Source organism: Polypterus senegalus, chromosome 6 (assembly GCF_016835505.1).
Source record: "Polypterus senegalus isolate Bchr_013 chromosome 6, ASM1683550v1, whole genome shotgun sequence".
Lineage (NCBI taxonomy): Eukaryota > Metazoa > Chordata > Cladistia > Polypteriformes > Polypteridae > Polypterus > Polypterus senegalus.
Genome location: NC_053159.1, coordinates 25,713,287 through 25,733,234, shown reverse-complemented (window position 1 = coordinate 25,733,234; position 19,948 = coordinate 25,713,287). Strand labels below are relative to the sequence as shown.

At 36.8% G+C, this 19,948-nt stretch overlaps 1 protein-coding gene across 18 annotated transcripts in view; it reads left to right on the top strand.

The window, feature by feature from the left end:
- Nucleotides 1–19,948, top strand: part of kif1b (kinesin family member 1B) — a 175,266-nt gene that overhangs the window by 113,476 nt on the left and 41,842 nt on the right. For 13 of the 18 annotated variants that reach the window (XM_039755631.1, XM_039755630.1, XM_039755621.1 and 10 more), the window contains 5 exons: nucleotides 9,797–9,893; nucleotides 10,453–10,601; nucleotides 11,096–11,274; nucleotides 11,484–11,618; nucleotides 17,077–17,325. In XM_039755631.1, coding sequence (XP_039611565.1) covers nucleotides 9,797–9,893; nucleotides 10,453–10,601; nucleotides 11,096–11,274; nucleotides 11,484–11,618; nucleotides 17,077–17,325 — 809 coding nt within the window. The remainder of the gene's footprint in view (nucleotides 1–9,796; nucleotides 9,894–10,452; nucleotides 10,602–11,095; nucleotides 11,275–11,483; nucleotides 11,619–17,076; nucleotides 17,326–19,948) is intronic. The other 5 variants (XM_039755637.1, XM_039755636.1, XM_039755635.1 and 2 more) reach the window with 1 other exon arrangement.

The following is a 19,948-nucleotide window of genomic DNA, read 5'->3' as shown; positions in this document are numbered from 1 at the left end:
TTGCATTTTTTGTTTTGACAGCATTAATGTTTTAATGAGATACACTAGAAAATACATACAGGCAAACAAAATGCACTTACAGGTGACCTAAATATTTTTTGTGATGTTTTAATGCAAAATGTGAGTTGTGGACACCAACATTTTGTAAATGTTTAGGCAAAACAAGTTTATTTAGTTTGTTTGAACTATGAGAATAAACGTTAGAAAACATGAGTAGCTCTCGACCATTTTCATTTTGTAAAAGTAGCTCTCCGGGGAAAAAAGGTTGGAACCCCTGTTCTAGAGAATAATAATAATAATAATAAGTCTTTATACTTCTATAGTGCTTTTCTCGCAACTCAAAGCACATAGTGAATGGGGAGCCACTTTCACCACCACTAATGTGAAGCATCCACCTGGATTCGAGGGCGGCCATTTTTTGTGCCAGTATGCTCACCACACATTAGCTGTTAGGTGGTGAAGAGGTGAGAGAGAGACAATTAGAGACAGGGGATGAACAAGGGGCCAGAATGACTAGGCTATGGTGGACAATTTAGCCTGGACTTCTGGATACATCCTGTTCTTTACAAAGAATGCTCAGGGATATTTTATGACCACAGAGAGTCAGGACCTCAGTTTTATGTCTCAATCCGAATGACTGCACCATTTTTACAGCACAGTGTCCCTATGACTGCACTGGGGTATTGGGATCCACATTCAGACCACAGGGTAAGTGCCACCTGCTGGCCTCACCAACCCATCTTCCAGCAGCAACCCAAGGTTTTAATTGATGGTCTCCCATCCAAGTACTGCCCAGGCCTGAACCTGCTTAGCTTCAGGTGGATGACCTGTTCTGATCTGAGCATAGCTTTCTCTTTTGTATTTTCTTTTAGGTCATTCACATAATGTTCCATATTCTATGAAATCTACTATGGGTTTTTTGTGCGTTTTAGATGGTGTCATTATCATAGAGCTTTACACCTTGACGATTATCTTTAGGAGGTTAAATGTAAAAATGTTCATTTTTGAGTCTAGGTTTCAAAGCATTCTACCACTACACATGTTCAGTGTTGCAACATATGAAAGCTAGTTCCCAGTTTTACTGATTAAGTAATACTAAGACATCAGTAGAAGTGGTGAACAGGGTTTAACCCTGATTCTGTGCCTTCATAACTTTAGAAGAAGCACAGTGCTTTGCATCTTTGTGCAGTTTCTTTCTGCAGTCCACTTTTTCAGGTGAGTAGATATCAAAATGTTATACTCCTTATGTACTCATATCTCAAAAATTGCTGCCAATAGCCCTTCATACAGCAAAATCCTCCCTGTGGGAGTTGGACAGACCACTGATTTTGAGTGAAACATATCTGAAGATGTACATATAAAAATTGTTGTGCAGCAGCAATATTAGAAAATGCATCTAGGTGTGAGTAACCCTGTAACATTTTATCTGTCATTATACTATAATAGTCACAACAGCCAAACTCATCCTTTTTTGTATTTGTGTGCCTTGAACACAGTGTCTAAGATCATTGTATTGTAATTATATTTTCTCAAAAATTTTGTAGACGCTAATATTTTCTTAGCAATTGATTCCCACAAAATACATTAAAATCAGCATAATGAGTTATAATGCAGTGAGGCTTAGACTAGAATGAAAGCGAAAATGGCAGACAGAATGGACCGGAGAAGCGAAGGTTCAGACTTACTGAAAATATAAAGATGGATTATCAAGTTAAATTCACAATCCTCAATAGGTATAAACAACATTTTAATAGATTTTTAATAAAGTGCCTTTCATAGTGAATACAAAGTGCTTTTCAAAGAGTTTACAAATAAAGAAATTTAATTTTGCCCTAAAGTAGGTCAAACTTCAGCGGTGAATATAATGTGGAAGCTTCCCACCAATATAACAGGTTAGCCTATGGTAGCTTTAAAAAGACTTGACTGCTTTCCTCTGACCTCCATCACTTTTGCTAAGTTTTATAATATTTTGAGATAGGAGCTATGCAGGGATTGGGAAAACTAAAGCAAAGGCAGTCTGAAAATAAGTGAAAAATAAGGTGGTCATTTTTAACAACGAAGAATACCTTCTGACACTTTAGCGCACACCAGTTGACATGTTTAGGTCAGCCTGCTTTGTGCCTTTCTCAGCTCATAGTATCCATCAGGCATTCCATTGTCTTCATGCGTAAACTGATTCATCAGCAAGTCCTGTCCCTGCTTCTCTCCTCCCCTTCCCTTTTCATTATTTAATTACACATATAAAAACCCTGAACTTTCATTAGTGCTCCCTTACTACTCCCCTATTAAATAATGGCAAAAGAAAAACGGTTGCATCTATTTGAATGCTGGGAGTAACACTTTTGAATGTTAAGACTTTCTATTCATTGCTGTATACTTGTTCACAGGGAAAATGCCTTAATTTTTGTACTGTCGAATTTTATATAAAACTGTGACTCCTCATGGACATTATCTGATTGTATTTTGCCAGTGCTTATATCTGCTGAGGCCTTTGTTTTATGGAGCATTGGGCTGAATAAAGAACTGGTGCTGTACCGATGGTGGTGCTTTGGCTGATTGTTACAAATTTTGGAGATGCTGTTGTTCAAATCCTGTATCAAAGTCTGAATTCTCTGGCCTTAGTGAATTTTACTGATTGGACAAGCTGGAGTTTTGAAAGAAACAGATACATTCATTATGTTTTTTGTTTCCTTCAAATAACAGGAGCTTTATTTTTCATTAGCACTTTATCTATAGACAATATCTTCTTCTTTTTTATATGAATGGACTTTCCATTTCCATTCAAAATCAGTTTCTGTTTTTGGGGATTTTCTCTGTAATTCTGTACATTAGCACAATAACTTGACAAAATAAAAAACTTGACTGTATCCCTTTGCATTTTTTTTTAAAAAAGGTCTGCTTATTCAACTGTGTTGATACTTGATCAGGACTCTATGGAGAACATACTACTGCTCCCCAATGGATTTTCTGTTTTATTGTATTTTCACATTATCTTGGAAAGGATGGACACTACTGAGTTATGAATATATATTTTCCTTTTGAACAACAAACAAAATTGCATAAACAACTCTATTCTGATCCTGCTCAGAATTGCAATACATTTCATGCTTTCTTGTATTATGTTACTTCAGGTTTATTGTCATATGCATACAGTGCTAAAAAAAAGTACTTACCCCTTGGAAATTCTCTCATTTTGCTGTTATACAACATTGAACCACAGTGGATTTAATTTTGCTTTTTTGAAACCGATCAACAGAAATAGACTGTTAAATATTAAACTGAAAACGGATCTCTGCAAACTCATCTAAATTAAGTGTAAGTATAAAATGAAAAGTACTTCATCACATAAGTATTCATCCACTTTACACCTTTGGCAGCCATGAAAGCCATCACTTTGTTTGCGCAGATCTCTGTTAGCTTTCCACCACTGGACACTGTAGTTTTTCCCCTTTCTTCTTTATAAAACTGCTCAAACTGTGTATGTCAGGTTGCAGGGGGATTGTGGGTGAACAGCGTTTTTCAAATCCAGTCACAAATTCTCAGTTGTATTGAGGTTTGAACTCTAATTCAACTACTCTAGGACATTAACATTGCTGTTTTTAAGCCACTCCTGTGTAACTTTGGCTTTATGCTTGGGGTGCTTATCTCACTGGACAACAAATCTTCTCTCAAGGCAAAGTTTTCTTGCAGAAGGCTTCAGGTGTTCTTGCAGGATTTCCATCTGTTTTGCTGCATTCATTTTACCCTCACAAGCCTTCTTGGAACTTTTGCAGATTAGCAACCCCACAACATGATGCTGTCACCAGCACATGCTTCATAGTGGGGATGGTAAGTTTTTGATAGTATGCCGGATTTAAATATGGCATTTAGTTTGAGAGCCGGAAAGCTCAACTTTTGACTCATCAAACCATGGGAATATCTTGCAGCTGACTACAGAGTCTCCAATATTGGCGCTTTTCCACTGCATAGTACGGCACGACACGGTTCAGTTCAGCTCACTTTTGGGGGGTTTTCCACTGGGAACAGTACCTGGTCCTTTTTTTAGTACCACCTCAGCCGAGGTTCCAAGCGTGCCGAACCGTTACCAAAACGTGACGTGTAAACTCTGTTGGTCACTGATTGGCCGGAGAAAATTGTCATTACTGCGTCACTGAACTTGCGACACGAGACACAACAGACCCGCTAGATTTTTAGCACAGCCAGCGAAGGTTCGGACGCACCATTTTGTTTTAACCAAAAATGGCTGTTTCGTGGTCTATTGAGGAAGTACAGACGTTCCTCTCGTTGGTAGCCGAGGAGCGGATCCAGCGAGAGCTGGATGGGGCGACGCGGAATGAAAAAGTTTTTCAGGAGGCCGCTAAGCTCTTGGGCACACACGGCTACCATCGGACTTACAAACAGTTAAAAACATCCACTTGCCGAGAATGAAGAACACCATTCCGTCGATATGCTCCATTGTTGTGTGTTTGTTTGTGTTTACGATGATGTCACGGCAGTAGCGCGGCGCAACTATAACGACACGTGAATAATCCCACCCACTCTAAAGCGGTACTAAACTGCAGTCGAAATGCAAACTGAGCCGAACCAAGGTGAGCTGTACTGAACCGTGCTGTGCTGTACTATGCAGTGGAAAAGCGCCTTATGTCTTCTGGCAAACACTAGGTTAGATACCATATACATTTTTTTAAACGGTGATTTCTCTATGCCACTCTCCCATACAGCTGCAACTGGGGAAGCACCTAGGAAGCAGTTTTTGTCAGTGCAGTCTCTTCAATTTCAGCTATTGCACCTTGTAACTCCTTCAGAGTTCTCATAAACCTCCCTCACTGGCCTTCATTTTGCACCGAGTTTTTGTAGATGGCTTATTCCAGGCAGATTGGCAGCTATGCCATACTCTTCATTTCTTTATGACTGATTTATCTCCAAGGGATGTTCAATGACTTGGATATTTTCTTGTCTTCACCCCCAGACTTGTATTTTTCGGTCACCTTTTCATTGAGTAGCTCGATGTGTTCTTTTGTGTTTGTTGTGTAGATATAGCCACCATACTATTTTACCACAATCTGGAGGTTCCAAATTTATATGACAATCAGTTGAAGCCCCTGGCACATGATCTTCATTAACTCTTTCAGGGCTGATGTTGACTTTTGTCAAAAGGAGGCGTTGACGATGGTAATCAACTGTAAACTGTGACAAAATCAACTATTATGTTTTAGTTGGACTCTTGTAGCTAGAAGGAAAGTTAGCTTCATTGGTTTGACCGAGATTTTGTGCGCTTGCGTGCGTAGCAAGACGCAAAGAATGGCAAAAATGGCACTGATATCTGGCGAGATATCAAAGCGAATCCGTAAAGCAATATACTCTGTGGACGACATTTTGTCTATTATTTCTGAACTGGACTATGACTTGTCAAACACAGATTCTGATACAAGTGATCGAAAACGAATGTGAGGTTCCAGCTTCAGCTGATTGGTCCCCAGCTATTTGCGGTGCTGAACAGGTTCATGTAGCTGACACGCCTATGGCAATGTTTGCCAGGGAGGACTGCCACTTAACAATGATAGGAGGTAGAAACCAGATTGTAATGTAATGCACTGTGACTGACCGCTGCTGCTACACCAGCCACATAAAAACGGCCTGGCAAACTGGCAGCCACAGCATACACAACAAATGTTTTATGTTGATTTTTATGTGAAACCATTGCTTTTCAGAAACTGTTTTTTGGAAAGAAAATTCAGCCCTCAAAGAGTTAAACTAATTATCTGACTTCAAAAACACATTGGCTGAAACAGTGATGATTTAGGTCAGGTTGAATAGTTATGTGATCAATTATTTTTTATTTTATTTTTGTAATTAATTTAGATCACTTTGGAGAGATTTGTTTTTACTAAAGAGTCTTTTTCTGTTGATCAGTTTTATAAAACCAAATTAAATCCACTGTGATTCAATGTTGTATAACAGTAAAGTGTGAAAATGTCCATGGGAATGAATACTTTTTATAGACTCTGTACCACAAATAGGTACTTACCAGAAAGCCTCCCTATGCTGCTGACAGTAGTACAGTACAAATGGCAGACAATAAATAAAAACGCATGCATATCAGCTCAGATAATACATTTGTCAGTAACAGTGGACATCAAGCAGCCTAATATCCCAAGGATAAACAACTTCCTACATCTAGTGGAATAAATGATAATAATGCTACTATATAATGTGCCGGAAAAGAGGAGGAAGAAAAGTAACTGTATGAAAGTCAAAGTCTTTAGTAATACTGTTAGCCTTTCTAAGGCAGCATGTCTTACGTACAGTATGTCCAGAACGGAATGGAGTCATGTCCCCAGAATATACTAAACTGTCACCATCACTTTTCACAGTGCTCTTTTGTTCTGAGCTAAATAGATACTGTAACATGCTTTGGATATTCTTGAGGTTGAGACTAATTCTTTTTATTTAAGCTCCATACTACTTTCATCCATGTTTTTGTTTAGCTTAATTCACTCCACCTCATTCACAGTGTTCTTTGTCAAATCGTTTTCCAGCTTTCACTCCATACACAAGAACAATTCAAAACTGTCTTTCATCACCTACACCAGGGGTGCCCAATGTGTCGATTGTGATCGCGTTGCATTCAAAAAAAATGTTTTTTAAACGTTAGTCTATCATATATCCTCTCTATGACATTTGCCACTTGATTGACATACAGGGCAGCCAGTCTGAGATCTCTTCTCTTCTAACACATTGGTTATCCTGCATGCAGGATCAAACGTGTGAGCTACTGCAAAACTCCGGCTGTGATCTAGTTAGCTTTCCAATTTATATCAGCTAAAGAAGGGATTTGAAAAAAATTGTTTGGGGAGGGTATGGGCTGGATGTGGAATTGGAAGAGGATTTTTTTTTCACAATCACAATCGAAGTGCGTTTGTCTGATCTGTCAATCTATCATTGCTATTCCAAAGAAGGAAAATGTGGAAAGGCATTTTCGAACTGTTCATAAAAACTACAAAACTGACGTCCTTCCAAAAAGCGATCTGAGAAAGAGAAAGGAGAGGGAACTAAAATCGCAGTTAATCGGACAGCCGTCATTTTTCACTCGGCTGAATTCAAAAGCTCCTTGACTGCATTATTCGGCTCTACTTATTTATGCGAGTCAGCCTTTTACCACATGATGATTATGAAATCCTAATACTATAGTGATCATAAATGTATTGAATTGTTATTGTGCCATAAAGGTTATTCAGTTATGCAAGGTACGACAACATACATTTTATGTATAAAGTATACTCAGTGTGTATATATAATATAATTTTTAGTGTAGGTAGGTCATTTCGATTCGACCTGCTCATTTTAAAAGTAGCTCGCAAGCTGAAAAAGTGTGGGCACCCCTGACCTACACCATTGCTTTTTCTAAACTTGCCACTTGTCCTCACCTTTTTTATAAATACCCCCTGCACCTTCACTTAATGATCATTCTTGCTTCATTCCTTTCATCTCTGGTTCACTTTCAGCTGTCATCAGCCTCATTTTACAACCATGCACCATACAGTTACTTAAATAGCTTGGCGTAAACGTTTGTAAACAAAGTTCTTTAGGAATCCATAATGTTGACCCCTCAAAGACTTTGATGTATATGCATATCAGCATTGTTATCATCTTCAATCAACATACTATTTAAGTAGAAGGAAATCCAACTTTCACTTTAAAAGGTCCATTGCTGATATCAAAGTCTGTACTTACTGGATCTACTTCTACAACACTGACACAGTTCTTCACCAAAGTTGTGTCTGCCAGATACTAACAAGTACTCCATATTCTACATCTTTATTAAACTCTCTTCCAGCAGCCTGTTCACTCAGAGACATTATCAGTAATTTTTTTTTTTTTGTTTTAGATGTAGGTTTCCACAAAAGAAAAAAACTTTTACTTTTATATTCCCATGGTCATCATAAAACCTATTGTCATTTAGAAAGATGTATTTCATACCTGCCATCTTGTCCAGCAATTCAGCTTAATTGTTGTTGTTGTAATGTGTTCTTCCTCCACAAGGTGGTACTGTCCCTCCTCTTATAGCCAGTTATCTGGGTAAAGCATTTGCTATCTGGAGGAGTTCCATTCAATGTAGTACAATTTTCCATTTTTTCACCTATTGTGTATACTGTTCACAGCAGCCCAGAATTGACAGAAGCATAAAGGGTGACCCTTATTCTGCATTTGGTACAGATAGCATACACCAGGCTCACAGAGTCAACAAGCCTGTACACAAAAAACTTTGGACTCTGTCTTTTACGTTCTTTAAAAAATGTGCCAATACTAAATCGTCTCCCTTTGGGATAACAGTGAGGCAAAAAGGCTGGAAGTTGTTCCTAATAACAGAATGCAAACACTTTCCACTTTCTTTTCATCACTCTTCTCGGCTGTGAAAGCACACTCCAGATGCCGTGGATCTTCCTTGTTGCAGGTTTATATAGATAGCCCTGATTATTGGATAGCTATGATCCTTGCAGGTCAGTGTTAGCTAATGGGTTCACACTGGCAGTATTGTAGAATTTTAAATAAAATGCTACATTTGACTTTGACATAGATTTTCTGGATGCCTTGGCCATACTTTCGTGCTAGCCAATACTGTATATCTGTATATATGATCTGATACATTCATGTGAAGTACATTTTCTCAGATACAATAAGGCAGAAATGGGAAAGGGACTAACAGAATGGAAACATATTACCATTTATTCCTTAAAGTGGAACATGGTAGGAGAAGACCATGTATTCAGCAAATGAACACCGAATAAGTGGCTATACAAAATAAAAATGAAATGAGAAAAGCTAAAGCTACACCAAATGGTATCCTGTTAGACCAAAAAAATTTGTCCCTTAAATGTTGATGCCTCCAAGTTGATCTAAAATCGAGTAACTTAAAATCGTGCTAAATAGCTAGCAAAAAATAGTGTGTTCCTTGGTGCGTTCTGTTGACTGAAATGGAATCTGCACTTCTTCACACATGGAACATAAAGCATATGGAGGGAAGCATTTTTCTTGTTCAGCAGGAAGCAACAGGTATGGAAACATGCTGGTTTGGCAGACTCTCCTGAGGCCATGATGAAATGTACACTTGGAAGCCCATAAAGGGTCACTTCCTGTTCCATTTATGGTGGTTCTGTGTGAATATGGGAGTCTTACCATGGGATTTGTGCATATTTAAGTGCAGTAGAGCATACAATACCTAGGTGTATAGACATGTTGATGTGCTTACAACTATGGGTAAATGTATATATGGGCATGTAGACGTTAGAACATTGTTAACCGCATGTTTAAAGAAGCACATGAACATGGTGGTGGTCAGCTGTTTTCAACATGCCAAACAATATCTGGTTCTGTATCTGTGGAAGAAAAGATAAGCAGCACATGTTTTAATTATCAAGATGCTAATAGGTATACCATTATCTCACTGTGCATTCTAAAATGTATAAAAAACACATTTTTGTGCAAACAAGCAAGTGCATTGGCTTTAAGATACCATGTACACTTACTGTTAATGGATAAAGAAGACAGAAATGGCATTTATCTTAAGCCATGGCACTTTCCTATTGTTTTATCGTTTTCCTTCCATTACTACAATTTTGAGTATGTTCCCACCTTTTTCTGTTCAGATCAGAATTATTGGTTTAAAGTTCTGAACTAGGAACACATGTGAGCTAGCATGCTTCCAGGGATCTTGAATGCAATATAAACTATCTCTGCTTTCAGCAGTTTTTTTAATGATTATTTTCTCTTCTACAACTTCTTTTGTCATTGACAGGTATATGAGAGCAAGCTACAGGCGCTGCAGAAACAAGTGGAAACACGGTCACTAACTGCTGAAACCACAGAGGAAGAGGAGGAGGATGATGAAGAGGGTATGAGCAGCTATGTACTCATCATAAGGAGGGTGGGAAGTTGTTCTGGTTAGTATTTAAGCATGAGGATCTTGGAACAGTGTGTGTGAGGAAGGCAACCAGAAAGATCAACTGGAGAGCTTTAAGAGAATGGGTTACATATAAGAATGTGCAAGAACAGGGAGCAAACCATTATTTGGCAGTCAGTGTCAATCACTATAAAGAGAGGCCATTTGGATTCTGTACCTAACGGTGCTATGGAAAAGCAGGACTGACTAATTAGATTTTCTGCTAATGATGAAGAGATGATGCAAATTTTTTGCTGGTAAGGAAACTGCCCTTTCATCTGCTTTAGGCCATCATTGTTCACCCTTACCTCAGCTCTTCTTGGAGTGAATAAATGTGCTTTGAATGAGGAAGATTTGAAGACATACACTTGTCAAGAAAGCAGTGTACCATGCAGATTGATTTGTATATAGCACTTTTCACACCATTATCATTGACATTGACAGTCTGGTGTTAGTATTCATTGTTAGTGTGAAACTGACTCCTATCATCAACATTTGTTTTTGCATTACAGTCCAGTGGACTCCACATGAGTTTGAGCTTGCTCAATGGGCTTTCAGAAAATGGAAATATCATCAATTCACATCACTTCGAGACCAGCTGTGGGGTAGTGCTGTTTACCTGAAGGAGGCAAATGCGATCAGTGTAGAGCTGAAGAAGAAGGTAGGCAGTTGCTTTTATTACTTTGCCAGTGTCTTGATTTAGTCTTCATTCATTAGTTGTTTGGGACTGGGTTACAGAAAATGTCTTGAAGTATTTACATACTCTTATATTCACTCTTGACCTTCTTAGACTATATTTATGTTAGGTTCTTCCTGGGAGGTTCTTTAGAATGAATGACTGACAGAAGAGGAAAATATTTAAGGATGCTTTCAGTGTTGTTCACATGTATCCCAACTCACTATTAATTCTGTGCTGTATTCAGGATCTCCATGTGTTGCAGTTAGTTGTTTGTTTCAGATCACGTACTCTATTATTATTATTATTATTATTATTATTATTAAGGATGAATTGTCACTTCCCAGTAAATTTATTTCTGCTCAGGATCACTTCTGAGATCTGTTGCATTCCATGTATATGTTTTTGAATTATTTCGTTCTGCTTTCACTCTGTGTTCCTTTTTCCTGCACAAACATTTCTGCTCACTGTTTCGACAGGTGCAGTTCCAATTTGTGCTGCTCACAGACACATTGTACTCCCCTTTACCTCCTGAGCTGCTGCCAGCTGAAGCTGAGAAGAACCGGGATTTGCGACCTTTTCCCCGCACAGTGGTGGCTGTCGAAGTCCAGGACCTCAAGAATGGAGCAACACATTATTGGTCACTAGAGAAACTGAAGTAAGTATTAACCCCTTGTGAAGTATGTCATTATTATTGAAGCAGCCGTAGATATTGCTCCTTTTTTTCCCCAAAAATGAACTGAAATGTTATTGTAAGAAGCCAGCATCCATTATAGCCTTTTTTGTTGACATTATGTGGTTATTGCTGCTTAATCATTTTTTATCACAGTGCAGCTTTTGAAACCATCTTCTATGTTTATTTTCCAGACAGAGACTTGATCTCATGCGGGAGATGTATGATCGGGCAGGAGAAATGGGGTCTGCACATGAAGATGGGGAGAATGTACTTACTGGCAATGACCCATTCTATGACCGTTTCCACTGGTTTAAGTTGGTGGGCAGGTAAGCTACTGCATACTTTCAGAAGTTTTAAAAGCAATGTTCAAGCTTTTATTCCCAGGTTGCAGGCAGCAGTATTGTACAGTGTCTTGAAAATGTATTCAGCCTTATTTCCACTCTCTCAAACATACACAGTTTTTAATGTCTGGAAAACAATCAGGATTAAATCACTTAAAGATCTGTACATAGACAATGTCTTTGCATCCTACAAACAATTACACTCCAAATTTAACTTTCCAGCAACACATTTCTTTCACTACCTTCAAATTTGAAACTTTGTTAAACAAAACCTGCCAAATTTTCCTCACCTCCCACCTACCTCTTTTCCGGAAAAAATATTGATCAGTCTTGAGGACAGCATCTCCATAATATATAAAAACATTTCACTGTCCTTCCCTTTCAAAGGGAAAAGGATTTCTCACTCAACATCTCAGAAAAGGAGTGGAAGGTAGCAATGTACAGAATTCACTCAAGCTCCATATGCGCAAAAGATACAATTATTCAACTTTAAATTATATACATCTGTGTCGTTTTTAAAATTTTCCAAAATGTTTCCAGGACAAGACTCAACCTGCGAACATTGCAATCAAGTTCCAACCTCATTGGGCCACGTTTTGGGTGTGCACCAAATTAAAATCATTCTGGACCAAAATTTTTAATCACTTTCAGACATCTGTGGGGTCACAATCCCTCCTAATCCACCAACATGATGTTTGGTGTACTTCCAGAAGGGCTTAAAGTGGAGAAGGACAAACAAACTGTAATTGCCTTTACTTCACTTTTGACACGTAGACTTATCGTGCTCAACTGGAAGAATCCTAACTCAGCTCTTTTAAGTCAGTGGGTAACTGATGTTATATATTATCTAAAATTGGAAAAAATTTAATTCTCACTTAGAGGATCTGTACAAAACTTTTTCAAAACCTGGCAGGATATATAATCTGTAACGTTTTAGAGTGAGCATTTAAATTGAGGAAGTGGATTTTTCTCCCCTCTTTTATTCTATTTATTTCTATTCATTTATTAATTTCTCTATTTACTTATTTTTAATGGTTTAAAGTTTTACTCTGTTGGCCTAGCTCTCTTTCTCGTAGGTGGGGATTGATTTGTTTCAAACCTAGTTTTGTTAAACTTGACTTGTTTGTATGGAATGTTATTTGATTTTAATAAAATCAATAAAATGCAAATTGTCCTTTACTGAGCCTGTTTCAAAAACACGCAAGAGTAAACAAGAAGACGTTACAAGTCTTTAATTTTAAAACTGAAATGTCTTCATTTTTATGGCTTTATCTTTTAAATTCAGTACTTTTTTGAAATAAATTTAATGTATGTCACTAGTCTTTTTGGATTAATACCCTGAACAAATATTAGCACATTCTTCTTACAAAATCTATCTAGTCTTGTGATGTTGGTTGTGTAACTTTGATGGACAGCGGTTTCTAGAGTACAGATTTTGTTGATTAAGGAGATCTATAAATGGGCCACTGCAGTATGTTTATGTGAATGTTTTAGATTTTCATTCATGGTCTGCTAGTGTGCTTTCCTCTGTTGAAACACAATCTTCTTCCCCGTTTTAGAATTTCTGCTAGATGAGTACAGTTTTTTTTTTTTATTGTGCCCTATTCATATTTCATTTACCTCTATTTAACATGCTACTATGTGATGCTAGTACAACCATTATTTATGATGTGGCTGATGTCACATGTTTGATTTGACGTACACATAACTATTCAGACTAAGCCATTCTTATTAATATGGTTAGGCCAGAAACTTTCCATAACTTATTTTTATTGTCCTGTAGGTGATGTTTTTCATGCATGTTGTGTACAAGAAAAAAATTGCTTTTTAACTAAGAGTTCTTTCTGGACTCTTAATTATTAAGAGCCTGGTCATGGAATGCCTTAGAGATTTTTGTTCCATGAACATCATCTTTAATTACAGCCTTTTGACTCCTGTTACTAATTCAGAGTTATAGTTGGTCATGTAGTAGATTGCTTCAGGAGTGCACTTGTTGTTCAAAAACTGTTTTTGAGCAACAGCTAGATTTAGGCAATGTGATGTTCATTTTGTTTTGTTCCACTTCCACTCAATATATGAAACTTGGCTTGGGTAGTTGTTCAGTAGTGATGGAAGAATTGCTAGGGAGCAAGATATTATCCAGTACTTGGTTCTCAATATGATAATATTGAGATTTTTTTTTTAAGTTTTGAAATATTAATTATTGTGATTCACTTGTGCAATATATTGGGATTCATTGTTTGCTTTCTATTTGCCTAAACTTAAAGGCAAAAACTGTTTCAATTGCCTATTAAGAAAAAACATTAAATTGGTTCATTAAACTTAAAAAAAATGTTTTAATTATGGAAATGGATTTCTTGACACTAACACTGAAAATACTTGGTTATGGTACATGACACACACATTGATACAACCTTTGAATTTAGCTCTGTGTGGATCCTTGAGAGACTGAACACTTATTTTCAATGCAGGACTGTCAATCAAGAATTGAATTACAATCATCCAAATTTGAAATATTTTTTGAATATAGTAAAACATACATTTAAAGTTCTTGGGTCTTAACTAAATTACCATGCCATGAGGCACACACAGACCAGTTTTGAATTACTGTTTTTTATTTTGATTTGGTATCTGGGAGAAAAAAATGTAATGCTTTTCATCCACGTAATTTTTTATTTTTTTTTTTACTTTTTAAGAACATTAGCCTTCTTTTCTTTCTCTTTGAGCAACATGCAGACCCTGTAGCTGAATCATTTTTTGATGACCTCAAATTTTGACCTAAGTCCTAATGTTCAGTGCTTCTGAAACAGCTGTATACCCTTCTTCCGATTTCTGATTCTTTGTAATCAAATCTCTGACTTGTTTAAAATGCTATGTTTTCATTTCAAGTCTGATGCATTTCATTTTTTTAAAATTATTGATAGTTTTTTTTCCCCCATCATGCTTCATTTAATTTGACTTGATGCATATAACTTTACTGACTTTTGAATAACATACCCTGATACAATCTATCAGAGAAATGTAAAAGAAGTTCTGGTGTCTGAATACCTAGTCCTAATTATCTGATCATTTCCTTCTTTCTGTTGTGTATGCCTCCTAGTTTAATATTTCTACTAATACCATCCCTCTCTGTTGAAGCACATCAAAAAAAGCCATCTGGAACCTAGTATGGGTAATGGATGAGGATTTGAACTCATCCCAGAAGTGAATTGGGTGAAAGTAAATAAATATCCTAGTTATCTAAAGACTAATTCACTTAGAATTGTACTTGTCAAACCTTAGCAAGTTGATTCTTTATTTCCATTACCTCTTGTAATTTAAAATAGTCACAGAGTGTCATATTTTTAAAACTGTGTACACTACATCCCAAAATGATTACTTTTGTAACTCTTGAATTGTCTGTCTGCAGAATTTGACCCCAATAGGGCTCATCGTTCTCCAGCTTTATTCAGTTTTTCTGTTTAGTTTTCTTTCCTTTACAGTGGAAAGGCACTTTTTAAACAAAGACTGTAGACATCTAATTCAACATCAGACTGCAGATTATCATATGTGAGCAGTTTCTTAAATGTCACTTCCTAGGCCTTCACACCACGCTGCTGTCATCCTAAGAGGCTAATTCTTCCAAATCTTTTTATATTTAAATTTCATGCAACACGTCTCAAGCACACATAGTGTAGGACTGTAGTGGCATTTAGTTTTTTATTCCCTCAAGCATGTTAATTTAAGGTCAATGCTGGTGTTGAGTTAACTCATGAGAAGCTGTTTGTCTGCTGAAATTCTAAATAATGCAGAATTTACTTATGATTGCTTGAGTCTGTTTATAGCCATTTGTCCTCAGGAGTTAATTTGTTTAAAAATCACTTGCATTGTAAAGTTTGATCCCTTCTTTGTCTTAGTTTCCATCAGAATGCTAACAATATAGGGTGGCTAATCTGTTAATCTAATGTATCTGTTAATTAAAATATTTGGAGAGAAATAACCGGTGGCGGCAGAGATACCCTAATCCACTCTGGTCCACGGCATATTTTGTTCATTTTCTCAGAAATGTAAAATATCTATTGGTAGATATTTTATTTAGATAAAGAGAGGGTAAGCAGGAGCCATGCCATGTTTAATTAAATGACCACAGAAGTAGTCTTCTAATCAAGAAGTTATGTTAAACACAAATATTCAATATAAATAAAAAGTTGATGACTTTTTCTACCCACCATACGTGTCTTTTTCTGAATGGTGCACATGTTTTGACAGCCATAATACCACTACCATTCTGGAGAATAATAGTGCTTTTCTAGACACCCAAAGCACTTTACATAGACAGTGAGGAGCCACTTCAACCACCAACCAATGTGCAGCATCCACCTGAATGAGGCAACTACAGCCATTTTATGCAGCACTGAAATCTGTATGTACACTGCAAAACTCTACCAGATATAAGAAATGATCACATCAGATTAAAATAATTCTTAATAGGATGGCATAAGCCCTTTTTCAAATGTTCACTATATTGGTCACATTTCTGGTATACAGTAAAACTGTGCAATCATTAAGTTCATGTCTTCTCCATTATAATACAGTACAGTATGTAGAAACAGATTCTCTGTAAACATTGGACCACAATTTCCTTCAGGTTTAACACTTACTGCTAGAGGACTGTGTCATACATCTCTGTATATTGAAGCTGTAACACTTATTCTGACTCTACTCACTAAAGTTTGGGTCAGTTGATACCTTCTGCTAGACAGGTTACACCTAAAGGGGTGGGATGTGACCTTCCTGACGTTCAGAAGTGTTTGTGGCCTGAATGTCACGAAGCATACAGTGAGTATCCACTCAACAGTTTGGCTACCCTCCTTCAGTCAGCATGCACATTTTTATCTTAAATGTGAGGCTTTGGTTACTCATGGTGACTGAATTCTGGCTCATTTGTCTTTCTCTAGAAAGTTGTTTCAAATTATAAACGCTGCTTGTTAGTAGCCCCATCTTTTACGAGTACATTTTCAAACTCAATAATAATGTATAGAAGGGCTCTCTGATGTTTAAGATGACTGTCAGAACTAGACGTTGTTTTAAAAAAAAAAAAAAAAGGTTCTTGTCGGTGCAGAGTGTGTTTACAAGACGTTCGTTTTGTTGTTAGGTGGTATTACAATGCAACATTACAAATGTGCAATGATCTTAATCTTCAAATTAAGAATCTGTATGATTGTGCGAGTGTTTTTTTTATTTATTTATTTTGCTTTTTTAATTTTTTTTAATTGCTAATTGAGCTTGCAGACCAAATGAGACCTGAACATGGCTTGTTTTCTTTGTCTAGGCTTTGTTCCTTGCTTAACACTTTGAGTCACTGCCATGTTATATTTCTATTTCCTAATACATCTCTTTATTTGTTTATCTATATAACTGTCTTGCTTCCTGCCCTGCCCCTTCTCCTCTGACTGCATTCCAGTTCTCCCATTTTCCATGGGTGCGTGAATGAGCGGCTTGCAGATCGCACCCCGTCTCCCACCTTTTCAACTGCCGACTCGGACATCACCGAGCTGGCCGACGAGCAACAGGATGAAATGGACGAGTATGACGACGAGGCCTTTGTGGACGACACAGGCTCAGATGTGGGGACTGAAGAGGGGTCGGACCTCTTCAGCGATGGGCAGGACCCATTTTATGACCGGTCCCCCTGGTTCATTTTAGTGGGAAGGTTGGTGAGGTCTATCAGTGGGGGAGGACTGGCATCCAGAGAGGCTAGCTCTTTCCATCAAACATGGTTTGGGTGATAAGGTGTTTTTTAAAGAAACTGTTTAAAAGAAGAAAAAAAATCTGTGATATGTAATTTCTGTTCACTCTCTGATTAAAAAAATGCAGAGAGTCTGTTCTCTGTCTGATGAAAAAAAAAAATTGTGAAAGATGGAAAATTGCTATTTTTTTATACCTACTATTAATGATAATTACTGAACATTGGGTCATTGGGAAGGAGTTCTGGGATTTCATTGCCTAACTAACTTCATATATTTAAAAGTGATGCTTGTTTTTACAATACATCTTAGAATGTTTTCCATTTCCTGAACAGCACTAGTGCTCGTAACATGTGATGTGCTTTATTAGTTAAGCCGTTATATTCATACATGATGTACATTACAATATAGTATATCAGTAAGAAATTTTATTTATTCTGTAGGAAATAAATTTTTTGAATTATGGATTTCCAGATACTGTAGATGGTCTGAAAAAGAAAGGCACATATGTTGCAATTTGAAAAATATTCTGTGTTGAAACTGTTCATTTTATAGACAATTTCATTATGAATTATTTCTGATTTGCCTCACAAGATGGAAATGGAATGTCACTTGCTGTTATTGGGGGTATCTTTCACTCTCAGCCCACAACTACAATGTTCATACTCTTAAGTGGTGGCAAATCAGTTGTTTGTACTGTTTCAAGTGGTGCTTACTTTGAAGTCTATAACAGAAAATTGAGGTTCTATACAGACTTAAAGCAATATGAGGATTTTGCTCTGTATTTAAATAGAAGGTATACTGTATTTCTAATCCTGGAAGTCTTTTTCAATGACCCTATGATTTACAGTGAGAAGTATTACAATTTCCCATTTCCTTTATAGTTTTCTCTAAAACTAAACTTGCCAGTCGGATTCTAACTCTTACTGAGAAGCAATTCCACTTCTGGATTTCTTAACACTGAGCTGGCCAATGTATTAGAAATGACTGAATAAATATCTCCTCATAGCGAAAAACAAACGCAAGAATTAAACCATAGGAATAATCTTTGGGAGAAGTACATGGAAACTTTTTGTATTTTTTTTTTTTTTTTGAAAACCTTAAAAAGGTTTAATTTTATCAGCATTTCTGAAAAGAAAGGATTTCAATACAAAGCATTTTTTTTTCCAGTTTGGCTGCAAAGTAAATTTGAAACTAAACATGAATGAAGATCCTAAAACGTATTTATGTGTCTCTCCATATGGTGAACTGGGTGGGCCTGCACGGCTTGGTGGGTTAGCCAAATCACAGCAGATATGGCTGGCCTTGATGAAAGAGCTAGCGTCTTTGGCTGTTGCCCCCTTTAGGCATGCTGTAGAAAGCCTTTTTCTATTGAATTATTTTTATTCTTTGGCTATTATTCAGTAGTGTGCTTCTTATTATAATAAATGTAACAAGGCATTGCTGTGTATTGCTTGTGTTGTAACCCAACATTCTTTTTATTTCTGGGTAGTGTATGTTTGAGATTTTTTTTGTATTTATTTTGGATGTTTTTATTTTTGCATTATATTCAACATCATTTCTTTATTTGCTTACATGCCTTTTTTAACCTCACCAATCTTACTGCTAATAATATTCAGACCCTCTTCAGTCTGCTTGGCAAAGGGAAGGTTTCCAGCAAAGCCTCTGGCCCTTTCACCCAATTTTCCTCACCTTGATGTTGTCATGTTAATAAATATTAAAGTGAATTATGAACAGTTTCCACATACTCCCATTCGTACGTATTATTACCTTTGTTGACTTTAAACATCTACAAACCTATTCTCTACCCTTTGCTTTGGAAAAATAAAGTCTTTGTATTTTATTTTCATATATTTAGTAGATTTACTTTATTTTTCTATTCATTTGCTGTGTTTCATTTCTGTTTTTGTAATTCTCTGCACTAGCATTTGTAAACTGTGCTTTGCTGCCTTTAAGCAGACTGAATGGGCTTTCAGTTAAAAGTTTATTTTTCTGTTTTGTCTATTTATTTATTTATTTTATCATGATGTTCATTTTTAAATTCATTGTCATTTTTTTCACTTTCTTGTGTTGTTTTCAATCTGCTTACTTTTTGTTTTGTATATGCCTTTGTATCAATGGTGTAATTTTCTTTAAACCAGCAAGCTCTGAGCAATACATGGAATTGAATTTTACATCATAGGGCTCTTTCCCATAAAAGAACCTTTTGCAGAAATTGTAACACTTTATTAAAACTAAACTAAATGTATGTGCTTCGCAATACAGTATATGATTCAGAATCTCTGGTTTGGTGGTTGTCACAGAAAAAAGTTCAAGGCAGTGGTCAAAAAAGTTAAGCAAAACCCAATTTGCTATTTTGCTTGTGTATGAGAGAAAGTAACACCCTTCACAAATCACTCACCCAGAAAAGTTGTCTTCTCTACTTTAAGCACAGGGTGCAGACTTCCTCTAAATTGTATGTTAACTCTTGTTAAATTATAAAAACAATATGCAGGATCATCTTCTGTCGCATTGCCTCCAACACAAAGTGGCAAGTGACTGACTTTAAACACAGTATCCTGTGTAGGTCCTGCCACCTTCTCAGGTGTC